Genomic DNA, 20,238 nt, shown 5'->3' with positions numbered 1-20,238 from the left:
TTTAATTTCTCTGCTTCAGGGTCTGAAAGATTTCCCCAACTAGGCTGGATTATTCTTACTAATAAGACCTAGAAATACCTCCTCTTGGCTTTTTTTTTTTTTTTTTTCTTTCTTAATAGGAATAGTAGTATTTTTCTCCATGTGTGTTTTAGATATACCACCTATGGAGAGAAGCAATGTGTTTATCATCAACAGTGAAAATACTGACCTGGAAAGGGCTTTTTTTAAAAAAAAACACATATGCATTGATATGGATATAAGGAAAACAAAAACCCCACAGCTGCTCTGCCTGCAGGGCTTTTCTGAATAGTAGAACGGATCAAAGGATGTTTTTATTTCCTTGTGAAGAGGAAAAATTCATCACTTTATAAATCACAGCAAAAACAAATCAAATGAATACCAGGAGCTTTTTAATAATAATGCATCTCTTATGGCTGTCCTCAGTATAGGTCTCAGCAGTGGGTGCCGCACACAGCTAAAAAGAGTGAACTAAAACCTGTGTCTGGTGCTGGTTTTCATTTAGCGTTAAGGCATTAACTGGAGTACCAGACTGTAACATCCCCAACACTGATGTGTTTAGAATCTGAGAGTTAAGTCTGTATTTTATAGCTTGAGTTCACCTGAACTGTGAAGTGATATTATAAAATAAATTTCTCCTTCAGAATTCAAGAATATGTTGGGTAATTCTACTTTTTTCATCTGTTGTGTGCTGTGGTTGGCTCATTAATGCATTTTGTCCAGTTGTTAGCAATGTATCCTGAATGTCTTCATAGACTCTTGCAATTTGAACACCTTTTTTGGTTAATGAATAAAGGAGAAGTGCTCTCTCACCTTCTCTGGAACGTGTTGGCTTCTGTCCTGATGAATGTGACTGTAGGATGCAGTCATTTATTTTAAATGTGTTGAGAGGCTTTCAAAGCCATTATATGATCTTATTACAAGCCAGCAAATTCATGCTGTATGACAAGGGATGAAAGTTAGTGCTGAGATCACTAAATAACATTTACTTTCAATAGAGCTTTAAAAAATTCTGGCCCATGAATTTTGTGATTAGAAGTGTATCATGTGTTAACAAGTCGGTGCACGGCTAGGGAATAGATCCAACTGCTTCCTAAATGGGAGAAGTGTTGGCTGGGTACAACAGTGAGCAGTAGACAGGGTATAAAAAGCTACGAGTAGTAGAGAAAAAGATTAAGAAAAAGAGAAAGTTTTGCATTACCTCAGAAATAACTGAGTCATGAAGTTGCTTGGTGCAGGCATGAAATTATTAGGAAGGGAAAAAACACATCACAATATTTTAATCTCTCATCTTTAGGCGTTAGGCCTCCAAAACTAAAACCAAGTGTCTAAGTGTATATGTATATGGGTATTTCTTTGTATTCAGTTTTCCGTACTAGCATTTCATGTCTAGACAAAGTGTGACAGAGAAAGCTATTTCTTAATTATTTAGCAGTAATTAATAATGCAAATTAATGTTGTGCTGCCACTACATTGACCCTTTCTTATACATATATTGCATTGTTCAGATATCCAAGGATACTACTGCAGTGTTTTCACCTAGTGTTGCATTTTCTTTTCTTTCCTGTTTTTTTCAGGTTGACTTTGAACAGCTCCAGGAAAACTTGTGTCAGATGGAAAGACGGTGCAAAGCATCATGGGATCACCTTAAGGCTATAGCAAAGCATGAAATGAAGCCAGCCCTAAAGCAAAAAATGTCTGAGTTCCTTAAAGACTGTGCAGAAAGAATCATAATCCTGAAGATTGTTCATAGAAGAATAATTAACAGGTACAGAATTGGATTAGTGACAGCAATATCTTGATAATAAATGACTTGCTAAAATTATAAATTATGACTTCATAAATATGTTTTTTGTAAGTGTTTAATCCACATTCCAGAAAGTAATGTTACCATGATGTATGTGATGCATACTTTATTATAGATGCCATTTAAGAAAGATCCCCACTCCAGAAAGTTACTATATTTCTGATGAAAAGAAGCAATGATCCAGGCAAACATTTATTCCCAAGGTGCAATAACTTTTAACTCCTAGTCCCCAAAAGCTAGCAGCTTTATGGTTAAGCTGCTATATTTTCTGTCCTTCTCTGAATATTTTTGAGGGGGAGTGGCTTATTGTCTGATAAACAAGAACAGTCTGTAGCAAAAAAATGAAGTTCTCAATGGAGTTAACAGTCATTGCAGTGCTTTGAAATATACATATTCATGATAAATCTGCAGTATACCTGAGCTGCTTTTTTTTTTTTAGGTTCACAAATGCACAAATGTAGCTTGTCTGAGTAATTTTTATGTGTTCCTGCTTTATTAATGAAATTTTGAGAGATTTTTCAACTTCTGAACAATTTCCAAATTGCTGTGGTCAAAACTAGGATCTGGATTCTAAATGATCCCAAATTTTTTGATATACACTTGAGAAGCTGATTCAGCTCTTCTTTTGTTTCAATACTGATTTGGTTTTCATGCTCTAAGCAAGCAGAAATCCCAATTGCAGTGGAAGGGAAGTGAATTCACCAGGTTCCTGTTGTGATTATCATATGCACTGCACAAATAAGAAAAATACTAACTTTTTTCTATTATATCCTGCAACTACTACTGCAGTTCTTCAAAAATGGATCTTGTGTCTTTCTAGGAATGGGAAGACTCATCATCAGGGATGTAGATGGAGTTAAAAGGAATTCCCACACATTTTTAAACATGCAGTGCAGTGTTGTAAATCATGCAGCATAGAAGCAATAGTAAAAGCTGCAAATAGTGTGAAAGCTCTGAATGCCACAGAAGCAGTAAAACTGAACTGAGAGTATCCCAAACTAAAGTTCTTGGTAGATAATATAATTTTATGGTCAGTTTTGTGAACCAGAAATTCTTTCCTTCTTGTCTTTGCTAGCCTGTAAATCTGCATTCTTCTTGTCTAGACTTTCCCCAACATCCTGACAGCCTCTTTGAAGTTGCTTAATACAAATAAATAACATTGAAACTTAATAAATATTTTTTCTATAACTGAAATGAAATTGGTCATTCACATGCCAAATTAGTCATATAAAGTAGATGGAGTTCCATAAACATCTTATCTCTTGCATCAGCCTGGGAAAGTGGACTAGGATGAAGTTATCATAGACTAGACTTTCATGGTTTTAATTATAAAACATGCCAGTGTTATGCAAAGCATCCATGAAAATTCTGTAGCACAAAAGAAATGATGGGAGCTAATAAAGTAATAAATGGACTCACTGAAATGTGGAGGGTTTTTTTCCAGAAAACATCAATAAAGATTTTTTTCCCTTTGCATTTATAACTCATTGTTTTCCAGATTTCACTCATTTTTGTTATTTATGGGCCATCCTCCCTATGCAATACGTGAAGTCAACATCAATAAGTTCTGCAAAATTATTAGCGAATTTGCTTTGGAATACCGCACCACCAGGGAACGAGTTTTGCAGCAAAAACAGAAACGAGCTAACCACAGGGAAAGAAACAAGACCAGAGGGAAAATGATAACAGATGTAAGTGGCAAAATGTATCTCTCACAGCATGGATTTTTAAAACTTTGTTTCATTGAATATCATATATGAAATGTTGTTACTCTTTATTTTCATTCTTGAGAGGCTATTCTACTGTAAGTAATGAACTCTGTTCTTTCGGCAGACAAAACTTGCAAGTCCATGATTGTGTATATTTCTTGCTTCATAACAGTTTGTAGCATGAGAATAAACTGAAATTAAGCATCCAGAAAGAGCATCTCTGTGTATTGCACAGACAGTGTCCAAAATAAATTTTTGGACAGCAGGAGCTGTGTGTACCTGATCAGCCAAGAATACAGAAAAGGAATGGACTCACTGAATTAGAAATTAGACTCCTAATTGAGGGCATGATTTAAGTGATGAACCATTGTAGCCATTTCGGTAGTTACAACTGAATTTAAGTGGATTTTTGCTTCCATCTTTGAATATTCTATTATAGTCTTTAATCTTAGTATTTTATCTATTTTTATGTGTGTGTGCATATATATGCACACATACACAGAGCAGTTTTCTTCTTAACTTTAAAGCATGGAACAGCCAATTTTATGGGAACAGACTGCTTTGGAGTTCTGAAAGAACAGACAAATTTATGTTCGCAAGTAGATGATACTGTGCAAACCTTTTGACTGTATGTTTGCATATTAATAGAATAAATCTAGTTTTGTCAGTATAGTAAGCTTTAAAATCCCCTTGAATTTATTTTTTTTTAAGTTGATGTAGTTTGACTCAATCCAAATAAAGTTTTAAGAAGTGCCAGTACTTAATAAAAGTTTCCAGCTGCCTCAAAATCCAAATCTGAGTCCCAATTAGATGTGAATGGTTCATTGCATATGAAGCTACCTCTGTCTCTGGCTTGAAAAGCCCTAAGCTGATTAGTTTTACAGCTCAGGCAACACAGGTCAAAGAAAAGAAAAAAAAGAAGTTTAACTATAAATATATATTATTTTTTTTAAAGACTGATATAAATTTAGAGTGGTTTTAAGTCATTGACTCACAATCATTCATATCCTCTTTAAATTTGGAAATCTGTCCCATCTAAACAAAATGTTAAGCCTGTATTATCTCAAAAGATTTTCCTTTGGTCTAGCATCAGGTTAAGAAGAGGCTCTGATTTGATGTGAAGGGTATAATATAGTCAGACAACTTTTCAAAACTACCACTGGGGAACGGAGATCACTTTCTTCAATTGTTTCTTGGTTTTCCTGTCATATTCTAGAGGAACTAAAAGATAGCATTAGCCATTGAGATTGGTAAATTAAAATTTTCATTTCCTCAGATAGTTGCTATAACTTTTACTAATTTAAACAATACTGAGATGCGAAGGAGTTACTGTTTTCTTATTATATGATGTAGTGTTTCTGTATTATCTGTCCAGACGAACTGACTGTGGCAGGGCAGAAAGCTGCTCTGTGTCCTGTTCCTGCAGGAAACACGAGGGCAAAAGGAAACCTGGCCGCTGGCAGCCGGGCTGAGGGCGCAGGGAGAAGGGACCCTCTCAAACCAGGAAAAGGCCTGGGGCTGACAGCTGGTCAGTGAGGAGCAGAGCCAGGGACCATGGTCACTTTGTGAAAATGCCACAAAGGAGACAGCTAGGTCTTTTCCAGAAAAATGTATTATTGGAAGATGTCTTGTTCAGCTCAAGATAGTGTTGAGATTTGACAAGAATGAAATGCCATCTGACAGCTAGTGTCTCATCTGAAAATATCTTGCAGGTCCCCAGAAAGGAAGCATTTTTTGCTGTCACTGATTTACAACTATGTAACGGTCCTGTTAACTTAAAAACAAAAAGCCTGCTAAAGTAAAAAACCCACGTTCTTTACAATTCCCTCATCGAAATATTCTTTAAGAAAATTGCTCATGTGGCCATCTGGTTATTTCAGGACTAAATCTTTCACTGTAGCCCGGTAATATGGCCTTGTTTACCATTTGTTTGATTGCAGCACCTGGTAAAACAGAATTAAAGTTGCATCACACTATTTGTCACAGCTTCCTTTGACAACTTGAAAGTCAGATTTACCTCAAAACAACTTTCCAAGTCAGCAGGATGGAAGATATTTATGTTTGAAGAATTATTAAAAAGGGAGTTTTATTGTAGTCTTGTGTTGGAGGTGGTTTGTATCTGGTCTTGATTTTCTTGGTGCTTTATATTTAAAGGCATTGGAAAGGGAAGATACATCAGTAATGCACTGACAGTATGTCCAACTAGTTACATAACCATGATAGAAGAAACTTTAGACTTTGACATTGGAAAGAAAGTCTTTGTAGAAAGTAATTCTAATAAGGAATACTCATGTGGAATTTTAATTTTGAGACCTAGAAGGATTGTGCGGTTATTTGATATTTATCTCCCTGTCCTTTTGTAAGTTTCCTCAGGATCTTATTTTTATCACCTTACAGCAGAAGGAAGAGGGATTTTAGCAAAAATGGGAAAGGAATAAGCCAGAACCATCCCAGTTCTTAACGAGAAGGCACGTATCTCTTAAACCTTCGTCCCCCCTGCAGACTTGGAAGGCAGAGGGGTGCTGGCTCTTTGTATGGAGAGAGTCTGCTGGCTCTTTGCATGGAGAACTTGCATCAGCTTCAGCATATGCTCACATAGAGTAGGGCTGAGAGACAAGATGAGAAATATTTCCAGTCTTTTTTTCAGCCTTTTATGGCAGAGATCTTTATGTTTATATGTTCTTTAATAGCTGAAGTGGACTGAGCACTGTCAGTTTAAATCTTGGTGAATGTCATCTACAAGAAAGAGAAAGATGGAGGAGGGGCAAGGAGAAAAAAAGGAGAACAGTGAGTTGCCACAGTTTCACAGGGAAAATTGCCTAGTCCCTGTAACCTTATATCTGGCTGTAGCCAGTGATAGCTCTCATTTCAGGCATTCTAAAAATAACAAGCAAGCAAAACAGGGAAGAAATGCAATTATAGATACAAATCTGAGATTTTAAGGATTTTTAATAACAGTAGGTAATATAAGCATCTGTCTCAGATTTATGAAGCTCTGCTTTTTACGATACTTAAGAGTTTCAATTCCAAAATTGCTATGTAATAGAAATAATATTTTGAAATAGCAAATCCACCACATAGAAATGCTAGCCTAAAGGAAAAATGTGAAGGCAGGAGGGAGGGAGATCTCAGATTGCTCTGCAACATCCACTATTGGATGCAAGGAGAATCAGGCAAACTTTCTTTCCTAAAATTAACATATTTTGCCTTTAGGAGGTATTTAGTAGAGCAATATTCTTTCAGTGTATTTTGGTAATATTACATGTTAAAGTTTTCCTGATTTATTAATATTTCTTGGTGTATTTATAATGATGAAAGGAAGAAGGAAATAAAAGGCAGAATTTACCTGTCTAGGTGAGGGTAGATTCCCTTGTGAAACAAAAAATTGATTTATTTATTTTGCTACTTTGACACCTGTTAGTATTTGCTGGGGCAAATGGGTCTCCAGACATGTAAACATGATGGGGATGGTGAACTGCTCCTCCTGTGCACTGGAGCAGCTTTAGATGTAGAAGGACAGAGGTTCTAGGTGTAAGCCCACCCAGAGCTGGAGGAAGGGAAATGGTAATGCCCCGGGTACTGGAGATGAGCAAAGTCAAAGAGAGAGGAGTATGTTGCCCTTAAAGTAAGTCCACAGCAAATCACTTTTAGCTAGATTAAATGGGCACGAAGGCCAGCAACTGGGACTTCCCCTTTAAAAGTCTAGCTTGATGTAAAGTGATAATAGAATACACTTTTATTTGTAGCACATTCTTTGTAATGTGTGTACTCTTCTATTTCACCTTTTCCTGAGTGCCTTTTGCATATTGTTTAGCTTAATTTTTTCTCCTCCTGTCTTTTATTTAGTAGATACATGTACATATGGATTAGAATACAAGTATATTCTTGCTTCCCATTCTTCTCCTTTCTTTTTCTTATTCATGCCAAGAAGTGAACAGTGGCCTTCTTCAGAAGAATTGCTTTATGGCATGACTCCTCGCCCCTCAGGGGATGGAAAAATCCAAGTGGACCTTTTTAATGTAAAGGCAGCATACCTGCCAAGGTCACTCTGAAAAACATCTGCCTGTCTTTCGGTCAGTGCCACTGTGGCCAAAGAAAAATAAGCATCTCACTCTTTGAATAAAACATACCCTTAAAAAGTAATGTTAATGTGCTGCTCAGCGCTCTCACAGCTAATGTTCTTACGGAGATTGTGCTGAAACTAAGCTGAGGGCCAAAGTAAATCAGGCTTTCATTTTTAATGATGAATGTTTCTGGAACAGAATGTATCAATCCCAGACAGAAATCATAGCTGAGATGGAGATAAGGTCAAAAATATGTATTACTAACACTAGGGAGGGGAGTAGAACTGATGGAATGTTTCTTCTAAAAAAACAAAACAAAACACACAAATAAAAAAATACATTGAATTTCTGGACTATGTTTGTACTTTATAAGCAATCAAACTGAAAATTATGGAAACAAGGAGACCAAATATTTGAGAAAATTTGTTTTACTTTGGGAACCTTCCATGCAGGGCATCTTGCAACCCAGTGGAGAATTCCCCAGGCATTTGGAACACATCTCTAAATAGTTTGCTAATTCCCTGTAAATACCCAAATTTAAGAACACTCCATATTCCACAATATTTTGGTATGCCCATTGCATTTAATGTAGTGTAACTGTCAAGATAGTTTTACATGCCTGCTGTCACAGAGGGTGAAAGCCCTGAATGACAAAGGGTAATTGCATTGTTCTAATTTCCAGGATCTTATATCAGGCAGCTACTGAAAAACTTTAAGCATTTATTCAAAAACTACTCAACATTTTATTTCAGTGCTCTGTTAAACTGGAAGTTGAAAACCCCCAGCTTAAGAAAAGGAATTAAAAGAAGCACTTAAGCATGGAGAAAATGAATTGCCGAGAAGCTGACCTCTGCACTGGGAGAAAGAACAGCCAGGACCTCCCTGTGCTGAACAGAGCTGGGAAAAGGAGAAGGAGTCCTTCCTAGTGCTCTAAATTTTCACCAGGCAAAAAGTGGACAACTAACCGCATGACTCAGCAGAGAGAAATAGGATGGGTTAGGGGTAGTTTCAGTCTGTCATTTCTCTAAGAAAAATCAGGAAATTTTTACATACACTACTGAGAGGGACAGTCTGTTCTACATACAAGTAACTAAAAAGAAAAAGCAAGCTGATTGTGTAAGGAATTAATTCCTTATACACCTTGTATTTTTGTGCCCTCCTATAACTGCGTAAACAGTACCATGGTTACCTCTTACTCCATTGTGGTTTGACCATACTGTCTTTCCTAAATCTTGCTGTTTGTCCTTCTCCACCCTGTCCTTTGTTTCCAGTGGCAGACTGATGAAGAAGAGGATGCTGAGGTATGGTTCTCTGAAAAAGCATGTAATTTCCATGTCCCCCGTGTGCTGTGACATATAATTTCTAACTTAGATATTATGGACTGCTCAACTCCATCTGCTCAACTGGAACTATGAACCATGACATTTTTCTTGTAGCTCTTTGGCTCAGTCATAAGAATGCATTTTTACAGTAAGCTTTAACCATATGCATACCTGGTCTGTTGAATAAGGATATCCTGATCTGAGGCCTTAAGAATTTTAAGTTTCCTCATTTCATTTCCTTAATGTCTGTTTACTAAACTGCAAAGTATCCCCACTACCCAAAACATCAGTGTTCTGAGCGTTATGGGAATCATCAGTCACCTTGGGCTGTTCATTACCATGATAATTTCATACTCATTATTAAGCACTGTAAATCTAAATGGTATTACTTTATAAAGTGTTCCAAAGCATCAGGATATAGGGATGCAAAGCAAATTGTAATGGTTCTCCTTGCTGTATGAATTGTGAATAAGATAATTCAGTCACCATAGAGGTGAGCCATAGAGTACCTCATGTATTTATCATAAAATGCTCCTGAAGGTGATGTTGGAAATGGGTTGATAAATAAAGGAGTGAATAAGTAACTTAAGAACTATGATGTGCTAGCTATACCCAAAACAATTTATTGGTTTGAGGAGCCTCTATTGGGAAGTGCATTTTTTTTGTTCAGCATTACAGTTTTCTTCAATTTGCTGAACAGACTATGGCTTAATGCTCAGTGTTTCATAATGGCCATCATTCGCTCAAGAGGCTGAGGCTTGGGCGTTAATCTATGGCAACAACTGAACATTTAGGAAGTGAAATATAACTGGCTATAGAGCTTCTCCCCCAGTGATGATTTGTGTCATATAGCTTGGGGTGCAGAAATAAAATTACATTAATTAGCCTGTTTATGCCAACATTTAACTAACCTGTGTGAATAGTAGCTAACAGTTATGTGAAGACTTTATCCTTTGGGGTTTCTTCTGAGATGGTATTGATTTAGCTTTACAACCCATTGTGTACACAAGAGTATTCTTAATGTGAAAATGACATGCACTTTCATAGAAGTTTCTTTCTAATGTTTTTCTGTCTTTTAATTTCACATGTGAAATGCTAGAATTTGTATACTTTCCACATCAAAATGTTGCAAGCTAATCTTCTAACAAAAAAAGAATTCTCACTATCAAAAATAAAACTCACACTGGTATATTTAGCTCAGTGCCTTGTAGGGATTATTGTTTTGCTACTCAGTTAACTTGCTATCCTACGCTAGAAAATAATTATCTTAAAATAGAACCACCCTGTCATTGATTTCCAGATTAAATATTTTCAATTTTCAGTCTTGACAGCCCCAGGGATTCAATCAAAGCTCTGAAAGTACGGCCCAGTCTGTTCTTCCAATTTACTGTTCTCTGACAGAAAGGCGCTGCAGCTTTACATCCCTTTAACTGACTGGCTCAGTACCATCAAGTGAATAATTAATGTTGTTTATTATGCGAAGGAAGAAGAGAATGCAGCACACCTTTCATCTGTGCTGAATTGGTCAGAGTAAGAAAGATTGAAAGGAAAAAGAAAACATAATTCAGTTTCTAATGCTGGACTGCTATGAGTGAGAATGCCAGGGGGTATGATTATCTGTTGATGCCGGCTTGCTGTTGACAGAGCTGGTATTTTCTGCAGCCAAAACTGTATTTTAAATGTGCTTCAGCCTTTCTGTACACAAGAGCAGTGGAGCGAATACCAACATCACAGGCCTTTGTAGGCAGAGGCTGGGAAGGGAGAGCAGCCTAGCAATGCGAGCTCTTCCTCTCCGTAGCAAGTACCCACGGGTGCTGTTTCCATCCATTTCTGGGTGGCTGTTTTCAGCAGCCGGTGGAGCTGCTGCATCCCGGTGCTGTGTGTGCCCAGCTGGTGCAGCCGCTGTTGTTCGTGTAGTTGTGGTGACAGGGAAATCATGGGGGGGGGGGGGGGGGGTGGGGGTGGACCTGAGGAAGAGGAGGACAGATTCCTAAATCTCCCAAGGTTTTGTTTGTTCTAATTGCTGACTGCAATTTTTGTGTTTTGGCTATGAAGTTATTTGGCTGGGTGTTTTGGGACTGGGGATTTTTTCAGTGTTACTGGTAACATATCTTAAGGTTACTTTGTCGATATTTGTGGTTTAGAGACATTTAAGAGTTTTCTGTGCAGCATTGCAGAGGCAGGAGGGAAAGATGTCTCTTCCCAGACTGCTCTCCCTGTTTTGCCTTCTTCCTGAAAGGTGATTGTACAGAAAAAAAAAACCCAACAGTTTTTTTATTTGTGTTGTGTCTCATGCTGTCCCCCTTGGTGTCATGCCTCAGGCCCGGCCTGGGCCCAGCCTGGGTCAAAGGTTTCAGAGCAGGTCTTTGCTTTGTACCTTATACTCTCAGACAGGAGACACGTCAAAATTATAAAGCTTGAGCTAATGCATCTGGTTTTTCTCTGGTTGTGTCTGCTCTCTGCTGTCACCCTGTTTCCAGTTCATTCTGTCCAGGGTGCATGCACTGGGAGAGGAGTAACTGTTGCCTGGCTCTTTTGAGAATAGCTGCACTCCAAACCAAGCCTCGGAGGACACTTTTCTCCTTGCAATTCTCAGTTGAGACTCTGGCCTATTCTCCATGCTGTTTTCTATTAAAACAACAAACTCATTTTCCTCCTGCAGTCTGGCAAGTTCTCCAGCAGCTCACCCCCTTGCCAGAGCCAGCCCCAGGGGCTGCAATACGCCGAGGACGCTGCCGAGCACGAGAACATGAAGGCCGTGCTGAAGACTTCCTCCATCGGTGGGGAAAGCACCACAGCGCTTGGGGTCCGCACCCGAAGCCGGGCCAGCCGAGGTAAGTGCCAGCAGTTTCCTTGTGGCCACATTTTTTGTAGCACGGTAGCCACATGGTGGCCCAAATGTGGGTCATGGTCCCCTTGCATAGCTCTCGCAGCAGAAAGGGTCGAAGGGGAAGAACACCCCAGTGGTGTTTCTGTGCTGGAAGTGGTGATTTGGGGCACAGGGATGCAGAAGAATTTGCCTGAAGTTTTAACATGTGCATCACAGCCAAAGTAGTGCCTAGAGACATTAGGAGTCCAAGCCTGCAGAAATTCTCACCTCTCCCCCTGACCATGAATGTGGCTGCCCACTAACACCCCAATTTTTCTTCTTGTTCTCATCATGAAACAAAGAGGGCAACTGGGGAATCTTTTTATTGTCAATAGAAGCAACTAGAAAGTAGCAGTTCATGTGAAAGAGCCTTGCAGCATTTTAGGAATGACTGAGGAGAGGAAAAAGGGTAGGGAAAAGGCGATGAATCTTTTAACCACCTCCCTGCTAAACTGCAAAGGTAGTGGTTCAAGTGGACACTAGGAGCATAAAAAGCTGCTGTGAACAGCCCAACATCTCCTTGCTGTCCTGACAGATACCTCTGTCTCTGAGGTCCGTGGCACTCTGCTGTTTCCAAGTGTCAGCATGGGTGATTGCTGAAAGCTGACAGGGAGGAAATGAAAACCTGACCCAATCTGACAATTCCAACACCTGACACTGATGGCATGACTATTCTTGGCAATGAGATAGAGATAGCCTTGGGTTTTTTTGTCAAAGATATGATTTGCTGGTACACCTCTTCATTTAAGGACTTAACTAAACCACTTTATGCTAAAGCATTTTACAGACACTGGGTTAATCAGTTTATTTTCTTTCATCTTCCCCTCACCTCCTCCCATACACAATACCTGGAAGATGGTTCTGGAGTAAAGGCAATGCACCAAAATTCAAGTCTTCAGCTTTCTGTTCTGGTATATCTTTTCCCTCACATCTGGATTATCTTATACTTTCTTGATTCTTTTTTGATAGCACCTATAGCACATCCAAAGCATCCACCACTGAATCTGTGTGTGTGTGTAGTTTATTAAGGCTTGGAACCATGATCCTGTCTAATTTAGACGTTTCACAGCCCCAGTTTAAGAAGCAAGTCAACTAGCTCATGTATAAAGATTAAATAATTTAGGCTGCAGTGCACAAGGTGAAGAGCTAAAGTAATCCATTGAATGCTAATGAGCAGTGTGTCCTGATAAAGCAAGTCAGAATAGTAGAGGCAGAGGATGGGTGAGCCAGACAGAAGCTTATCAAGAGCACTATCGTAATGCAGCTGCTCTTAATGAGAGCCAGGAGACAAGGAGCAGAGCAAAGTGCTAATCAAGGCTGTTGTTTATTGACATCAGGGACATGATATAGAGTGGCCTCACCAGTGAATTTTTAGCTGCTTGCACTTCTGCCACACCCACTCTTTTGCAGGTCGTGCTGCCAGTGTTCACACTGCGTACTAGCCTTCAAATTATTTAAAAACAAAACATACACGGAACAGTAGTCTGTAGTGGAGGAACCCCAAAAACGTGTCTGACTGTGGAGTAAGGAGTGCCAGAACCTTGGGTTCGGAGACATGGCTCAGTTGTTTATTTGTGGTTTTAACCAAAATTGCTTATTTAGGTTTTCAGCTTGCCAACAGCTCTTGCTTTTCTGCTCATAACGGAGCAGACACGGTTGTGCCAGGACACATACAGCTTTGTGATGAGAAGGTGAATTCTTCATTGTAAAAGGGACAACGAGACATGTCAAACCACACTTTTTGCCCTTTTCATGTTGCCTTTGCACTAGGCTGTGATACAGATGCTCAGAAATTGATTCTTTCTCTATTTTGATACAAAAGACCTGTCTTGCTAATTTGCATCAATCTCTAACGTGCCATGTCTTCTAGTCTCTGTGTAATAGGAGCAGAGGGAAACATGGTCATAGAACACTAGCAATCCTTGGCGTATAGACAGTCTCTACCAGACATTTGCCAGTTGTATGTTTGAGAATAAGACTCTGAGGCAGAAGGGAATAGAAAATTATAATTGCATTTGAGTTCTTAGTTCTCTGTTGATTCAGCAGAGACTCTAGGGTATTATTTAGGAATACTCTCCATTAGGCAGAGTCTTCTCCTTTGGCCAGTTTGAAGTAGCGATGACTGAGCTGCCTGATAAAATTCCCCAAAAACCCAACTGCAAAACCAAAATGACGCAAGAGACTTTCTGCCTTCTTTTGCCTCCATTCATTTGCTGGACTTTTCCAGGCCGTATCGGTTCATGGAACGCTGGCAACGATGATTCACCTAATGCAACAGATGACGCAGCAGATGAGATCATGGATCGCATTGTAAAGTCTGCCACCCAAGTGCCAAGCCAGCGAGCAGTGCCTAGAGAGAGGAAGCGGTCACGAGCAAATAGGAAGTCATGTGAGTATACAACTATTAAATTTCTCAAAACAAGCGTATGGTCAAATATTTATATGTATGGGTGTAGGAACCAGGCCTTTAGCACGCAGACATGTATTGGTAGTTCGTAGTAGCTTGAGTGTATGTTTACAATTGGTATGAACTCCTCTTACTATTGCTTAAATGATGTTGTATGCAGTGGGTGACTGTCTTCTACAGAACTTGAAATGTCCTTAGCAGTAAGAGAAGAAGAATGGTTTATGGTGCTTTAGAGCTGATGACAGTACTTATTCATAACTAGAGAAGTCAGATCAGGACCTCAAATGGAGACTGCTTAAAATGCTATAAGGTACTGTGAACTGACATAAAGATTAATAGCTGTTTCTGTAGCTGAATTTATTCATAAAGCAAAAAGTAGTTTGAGATATTTCACCTTTTAAAATCTTTCTTTCTCGTGCTGTGTACTATCCTTCCACAGCCCTGAAAACAAAATGTCTGCTGCTGCTTGGCTGCAAGGTGGTTATAGAGGAGCTTAACTTCCACTGGGAAGAAAAGGTAGCACATCTATAAGGTGGTCTTTCAACGATGTAGTGTGGCCACAGGACTGAGCTACAGTACCCGAGTTTGAGTATTTTGATTTCATGCTTTAGTAAATACAGTGTTTAAGTGGTGATGATCTTTCTGGTTAGGTTTTTATTTTTCCTTATGTGCAAAAACTATTGTGATTACTATGAGAAGGATAAGTACCCAAAGAACATAAGCTTGTAGTGTTTAATGTCATTCACTATATATGGCTTTTTGACTACCTTTCCATCCATCTTTTTAGCATTTCTGGGAAGTTAGGACAAAGAGGAGACAACAACAGTGAGTGAAAAAACACACAGATTTTCTTTTTTGTGGACTTGTTCTAATACAGTGAGTGATCAAAAACATTTAGTATAAGCAGTGATTGCTATAAACTAGCATGTGCTGAAAGCATATTCACTTTCCTCAACATGCTAAGAAAGGAACTTCTGCATGTGGCAAGAGCAAAAGAAAAGTGGACACTCTGGTTAGATGAGCCAGACTAAGCAAAGAAAATGAGCTGACACTGGATTGTCTGTCTTTGTCATACACTGTGCCTTACCTCTGTGGCATCACCTGCTGCTGCTACCCACTAGCCCACACAGTTCTGGTGTTCTGCACGTGCTGACTGCCCTAGTTGGCTTGTGCATATCAAATAAACCTCCTGTATGTTTGACTACTTCCATGGTTTATCCCATGCTAAAATATTACCTCTGTTAGCAACACTACCTTCATGCACATACACCAAAAAATCTTATTTCTGCTTGTTAGCAGGTACCTTTTTCCCAAGAAAGCACTTGCTGCCAGAAAAAAAAAAACCAAAAAAAAAACAAAACGGGATAATGATAATAAAAATACTGCATATTTTTCCATGGAGCTGGCTTTTATATTCATGTAATGTAAAAACATTAACAGGGATTAAGCATTCAGTAAATGTTTAGGATGGGACTAATTTCCATTGTAATTAATCATGATAGAATCCAGCTCTTTTGCTTGTTTGTTCTTCAAGATCTGGGTGAGACTCTTAAGTGGATTAAAAGGCAGTTTCAAAACAAACATAAAGTTCAGTAGCTTAGCATCCCTTTCAGCTGACATGTGCTGAAAGGAAGTGTGAAAGGAGACTATCTTAACTGAACTGTTTCACTCTGATAGATAGTCAATATACTGGATGATGAATGAATGATGTAGTTTAGCTCTAAAACACACTTAGCCGGACTGATAATATAGCACCTCCAGGAAAGAACAGAGACCAACCCTTATGAATGCGTGATGTGAGTTAAATGAGCAGATCTTTCAGGTAGAGATATAACACAGGTCCTATTAGAAAATGGATTTTTAGCATACTTCAATGATTTAGGTCAGCAGACACTATGATATTTATTATCTGCAGAGCAAAGAGACCCTATTATCTGATGGGTGGTTCACCACCTTCAGTCTTCAGGCTCCCATACATACCCCTTGACTTTTGCCATAAGCTTGGTATTCAATCTATTCGTGGACATCAAAGCAAAACTCAGTTGAAAGGAATTATTTTCACTGTGCATCATGCTGCATATGTCTCATTGCTTTCAGTGCAGAACTGAAAATCTTATCAGGCTTACTTAGCATTCAGCAAAGATTTCAGTGAACCTGAGCTGAGATACATGTTTTTAGCAAAATCAGAAACCCAAAAGAAATATATGCAATTGCACTGTAAATATTTCCTGTGATTCAGGTAGAAGATTCTCATGGACAAGGGATTTTTTTGCCATAAAAAAGACAGAAAAATGTGAGGTAAAAAGCAAGTGATATTCAAGTCACTTGTAACTAGGGGAAAACAGAAACAGGAATATGGAAAAGGTTAAGTTAAAGTCAAGAAATATTTGTAATGGTAAAATGAGATGATTTGACCTGTTCATTTGAACCGTTTTACCTTTTGTAACAGCAGCATGACTGTATCTGGTATGCAGAGAGCTTAGTTAAATCTTAATGACACAGAAGAGTTTGAACTCTCAGAGTAATGAGCAGAATTATAAATTGGGAGGAGGAATAAGACAGTGAGTCATTCAACAAAAGACAGATGGAAACGTCTGTGTGTGTTGGTTGAAGATAGGAAGAATCACAGAAAGCTAAGGTACATGGTAAGTGCATAACAGCTGAGTTCGTGTGATGATCTGCAGAGAAAGAACTTAATTCTGTGCTAGCCTTTTCCACCGTGGAGGTTTTTAGGATCAGATTTGACATTATGAAGTACAGTAACCAACTGGAAGTAATTGCCCCATGGTGGGTGTTCAGTGACCTGCCTACCAGACATACTGGAGTGGTATATTATGTGAGAAAACAAAATTACGGTTGTGTTTGTTCATTAGAAGCCTCATCAGAAAGCCACAGGATTGAATGAGCCACAGAAACTGAAATGCTCTGTCACCCCTTGAGGTGGTTATTCAAAGATAGATTCAAGGCAAGTTGCCATGGGAAACTTCTGCTGGTGTTTTTTTTCTCTCTGATGCCCTTATTCTGTGTGTAAACAACAAACCCCAGCCTCTAGAGATGTCAGTTCAGCATATTTTAAAGGCATGAAATACAAATTGGGTTAAAAATATGATGTTTCTGTTCTTGAAGACTGAGGGCAGCTTTCTGTGAGAAAGGTTTTTATAACATTATGGGGAGCTGTTCAAAAGCAAGGAAATAAAGAATAATATAATTTGGATTGTCTGGTTCTCCCATAAGGTTAGGATGACCTTCACAAATGATGCCATAACAAAAAATGAGTGCAAAGGAAAATGGGGATAAAGAAGTTTTTCGATAGTCCAAATTTCAATTAATACAATTGTTGAAGTTAATTTTAGCGGCTTACAGAACAGTGTTACGAGCATTGCACCAGTGCATTTAGGGAAATAAGTACTCTCTCTATGAGATGCCACTGAGATTTAACAAAAACAGTCAAGAAAGAAGGTGATTTAATACAGCGAGATGAATTTAAAAAATAATGTAACAGAGATAAACAGAGTTTGTTCTGAAGATTACATGAAGTGTGAGGTAAGAGAAGAAATTATATAAAGAATAGGGCTGCTTATAAAATCCTCTTACTAGATGAGCTTTTGACAGCATGACGAACCAGCCTGTGCCAGTTGCTTCAAACCAGAGGAGAAGAAAAATAGGTTTTACAGCCCCTGCAGCTTTGAGGCAACAGAAGACACATGAAACTAGCAGCAGCATCTATAAGATAAAAATTTTACTGAAGTACATTTAATTAAAGACTCCCCCCTCCCAAACTTGATAATAGACAAACAGGAAGATAATGCTGTTTTCCTTCTTGTCCTGGATGTTTATTTAAAACATCCATCCCCTAACATAAAATCAATTCTCTCAGGATTAGACTCTTATGGAGGTGCAATCTCTGTGTTGCCCTCATGGACCTGGATAGATCTGTCACAGAATTGTATGATTCCCATGAGTCAGCATCATGAAAAATCACACTCCAATTTAATAGTCATGACTAAGCATATGGAAGGTATTTGCACTAATTCTGGTATACACAGAGCAATACTTGGAAATGCTGCTCAAACAGGTTTGATTCCTGACCTCTGTGAATGGCCATGGCAGGGCTCTGAAATCAAAGGACCAAGAGAAAGTCCTAAGGATTTGTTTGAATGCTGATTAAGCCACAGGTAGTAAAACTAGATCAGCTGATTACCAATTACCTTAAGGCTAGAGCATTGACCTGCAAGTACCTTCCTCCTTCTGTATGAATTGTTAGTGTTAGCAACCTTCATGCTTGAAAATGTGTCTCCTGGCTCCCTGAAGTCAAGGCAGTGGTCAAAGGGTGGGAATCCCGATACAGTCTTGCCAACAAGTAATTCCAGGTAATTGCACCAAGGAAGCAGCTCTTTAATGATGGCTTGACTCTACAGCACTGTTTGCGTCCGGATCTTTAGCTGACCCTGAACAGTAAACCATAATGTAGGGCCCAGGTGTGGCCAATACTTGATGGTGAGTAGCAGAGTGGTGGTTGCCTTGGGTTCTGCTGGAGACACCACAGAGAGGCTTGTTTTCATTCACATCATTTTAGCTCAGTGTCTCTCTGTGCAGTCCTATTTCTCTCATAATTTATTAAAATTTAAAATAAGCTTTAGATTTAAGTTAGAGAAATGGGTCTGGAGCAGGTAATAATTGAATCATAATTTAATTGAGTATTCAAATGAGAAAACTTGATCCAAATTATTTGTAATGTTTAAAAAAGAGAGAGAGACATGATAATGCCTTATTGTAGGCTTTGGAATCACATGTTAGTCAAGTAATATACCCTGTGATTGACCCTTGAGATATGGAAACATCTAATAAGGATTTATTGATTTATTTGCATAATGACTTGTGGGGAGTAAAAAATTCTTACAGTCATTATGCAGAAATGGATCTGAGGCACCACCCAAGTAATCTGTCAGCCTCGTGTGAGTGGACTGTGGAGGAGATAGAAATTGAGTGGAGATTACCTGAATTTTAGACAAATAAACTCAGGGCCAATGGATTAAATTTAACTACAGAACATCCTAGGTCAGGTATTTCATGCTAAATTCCACCTTCAGAAAAAGTGAAATAGGAGTTGGCACACTGCCATCAGGTACCAAAACATGGGAAAGAGCTCTCCCAAAGGTCCAGGCGTGGAGACAAACTTTAGACAAGTTTTAGGAAGGCATGCAATGCTGCTTTGGAATAAACATGTTTGTAAGCAAACAAAATACTAGATGGGAGACTGAATCCAAAGGTGTGTAGTTGTTGTTTGGCATTCACAGGGTGCTTCAGTTAACTTTTTCTTCTTCTTTTCTTTGTTTTTTCATTATTTTTCATTTTCATGTTTCTCCACTTACTTTTTCTGGCTATGAAAAGATACCGAAGTGCCAAAATACCAGGAGGGAGACTGTTCTTCTGGTATTTATAGCCTGACTAAAAGCAGGAGTTAATGGAAATTATGCTTTTAAAAAAATAAAAACCTTACAAGAAGAAGTCTATATAAAATGCTTTAAAGGCAAGCAACTTCACTTAGAATTTGCAACTAATTATTTGGGATTTGAGTAACTGGGTCCTATCAGGAGTTAGAGGAGGGGGCATGGTCAACTAGTTAGTGGTGCACATTTAGCAACAATTCTTTGCATTTTGAAAAAGTGAATGTATCACTGATGGTATTCAGTATCAAAGTGTGTTTGTCCTCACACAAAGTACAGAGCCTTCAGAAGGTCAATACCCAGTTAATAAAAATCTTATGATTGAATGAAAACAGAACTTGAGATAAAGCACTTAAAACTCTGGCAGCTGGAAGGTTATCTCCATTAGATGCCGAGATAGCTAATGTCTTTTGGATGCCTTTTACGTAATACAATCTTTCATCCTTAGGATGGCAAGATCTTTGCAAAAATGACAGAACTAAACTCCGTGATCTACAATAAATAAAAAATAATAAAATATTTGAAATATTAAATTAATATTAAATCTATTATTAAAAATATTAAAAAATAAATAAAAAATAAAATAAAAATTAAC

The 20,238-nt window shown here is 38.5% G+C and overlaps 1 protein-coding gene across 4 annotated transcripts in view; it reads left to right on the top strand.

Moving 5' to 3' along the window:
* FHOD3 (formin homology 2 domain containing 3) overlaps nucleotides 1–20,238 on the top strand; it is a 417,107-nt gene that overhangs the window by 382,167 nt on the left and 14,702 nt on the right. For all 4 annotated transcript variants that reach the window (XM_055800337.1, XM_055800338.1, XM_055800336.1 and 1 more), the window contains 4 exons: nucleotides 1,596–1,786; nucleotides 3,324–3,516; nucleotides 11,583–11,754; nucleotides 14,017–14,178. In XM_055800337.1, coding sequence (XP_055656312.1) covers nucleotides 1,596–1,786; nucleotides 3,324–3,516; nucleotides 11,583–11,754; nucleotides 14,017–14,178 — 718 coding nt within the window. The remainder of the gene's footprint in view (nucleotides 1–1,595; nucleotides 1,787–3,323; nucleotides 3,517–11,582; nucleotides 11,755–14,016; nucleotides 14,179–20,238) is intronic.

Source organism: Falco peregrinus, chromosome 3 (assembly GCF_023634155.1).
Source record: "Falco peregrinus isolate bFalPer1 chromosome 3, bFalPer1.pri, whole genome shotgun sequence".
Classification (NCBI taxonomy): Eukaryota; Metazoa; Chordata; class Aves; order Falconiformes; family Falconidae; genus Falco; species Falco peregrinus.
This window is presented reverse-complemented; position numbering and strand designations above follow the sequence as displayed.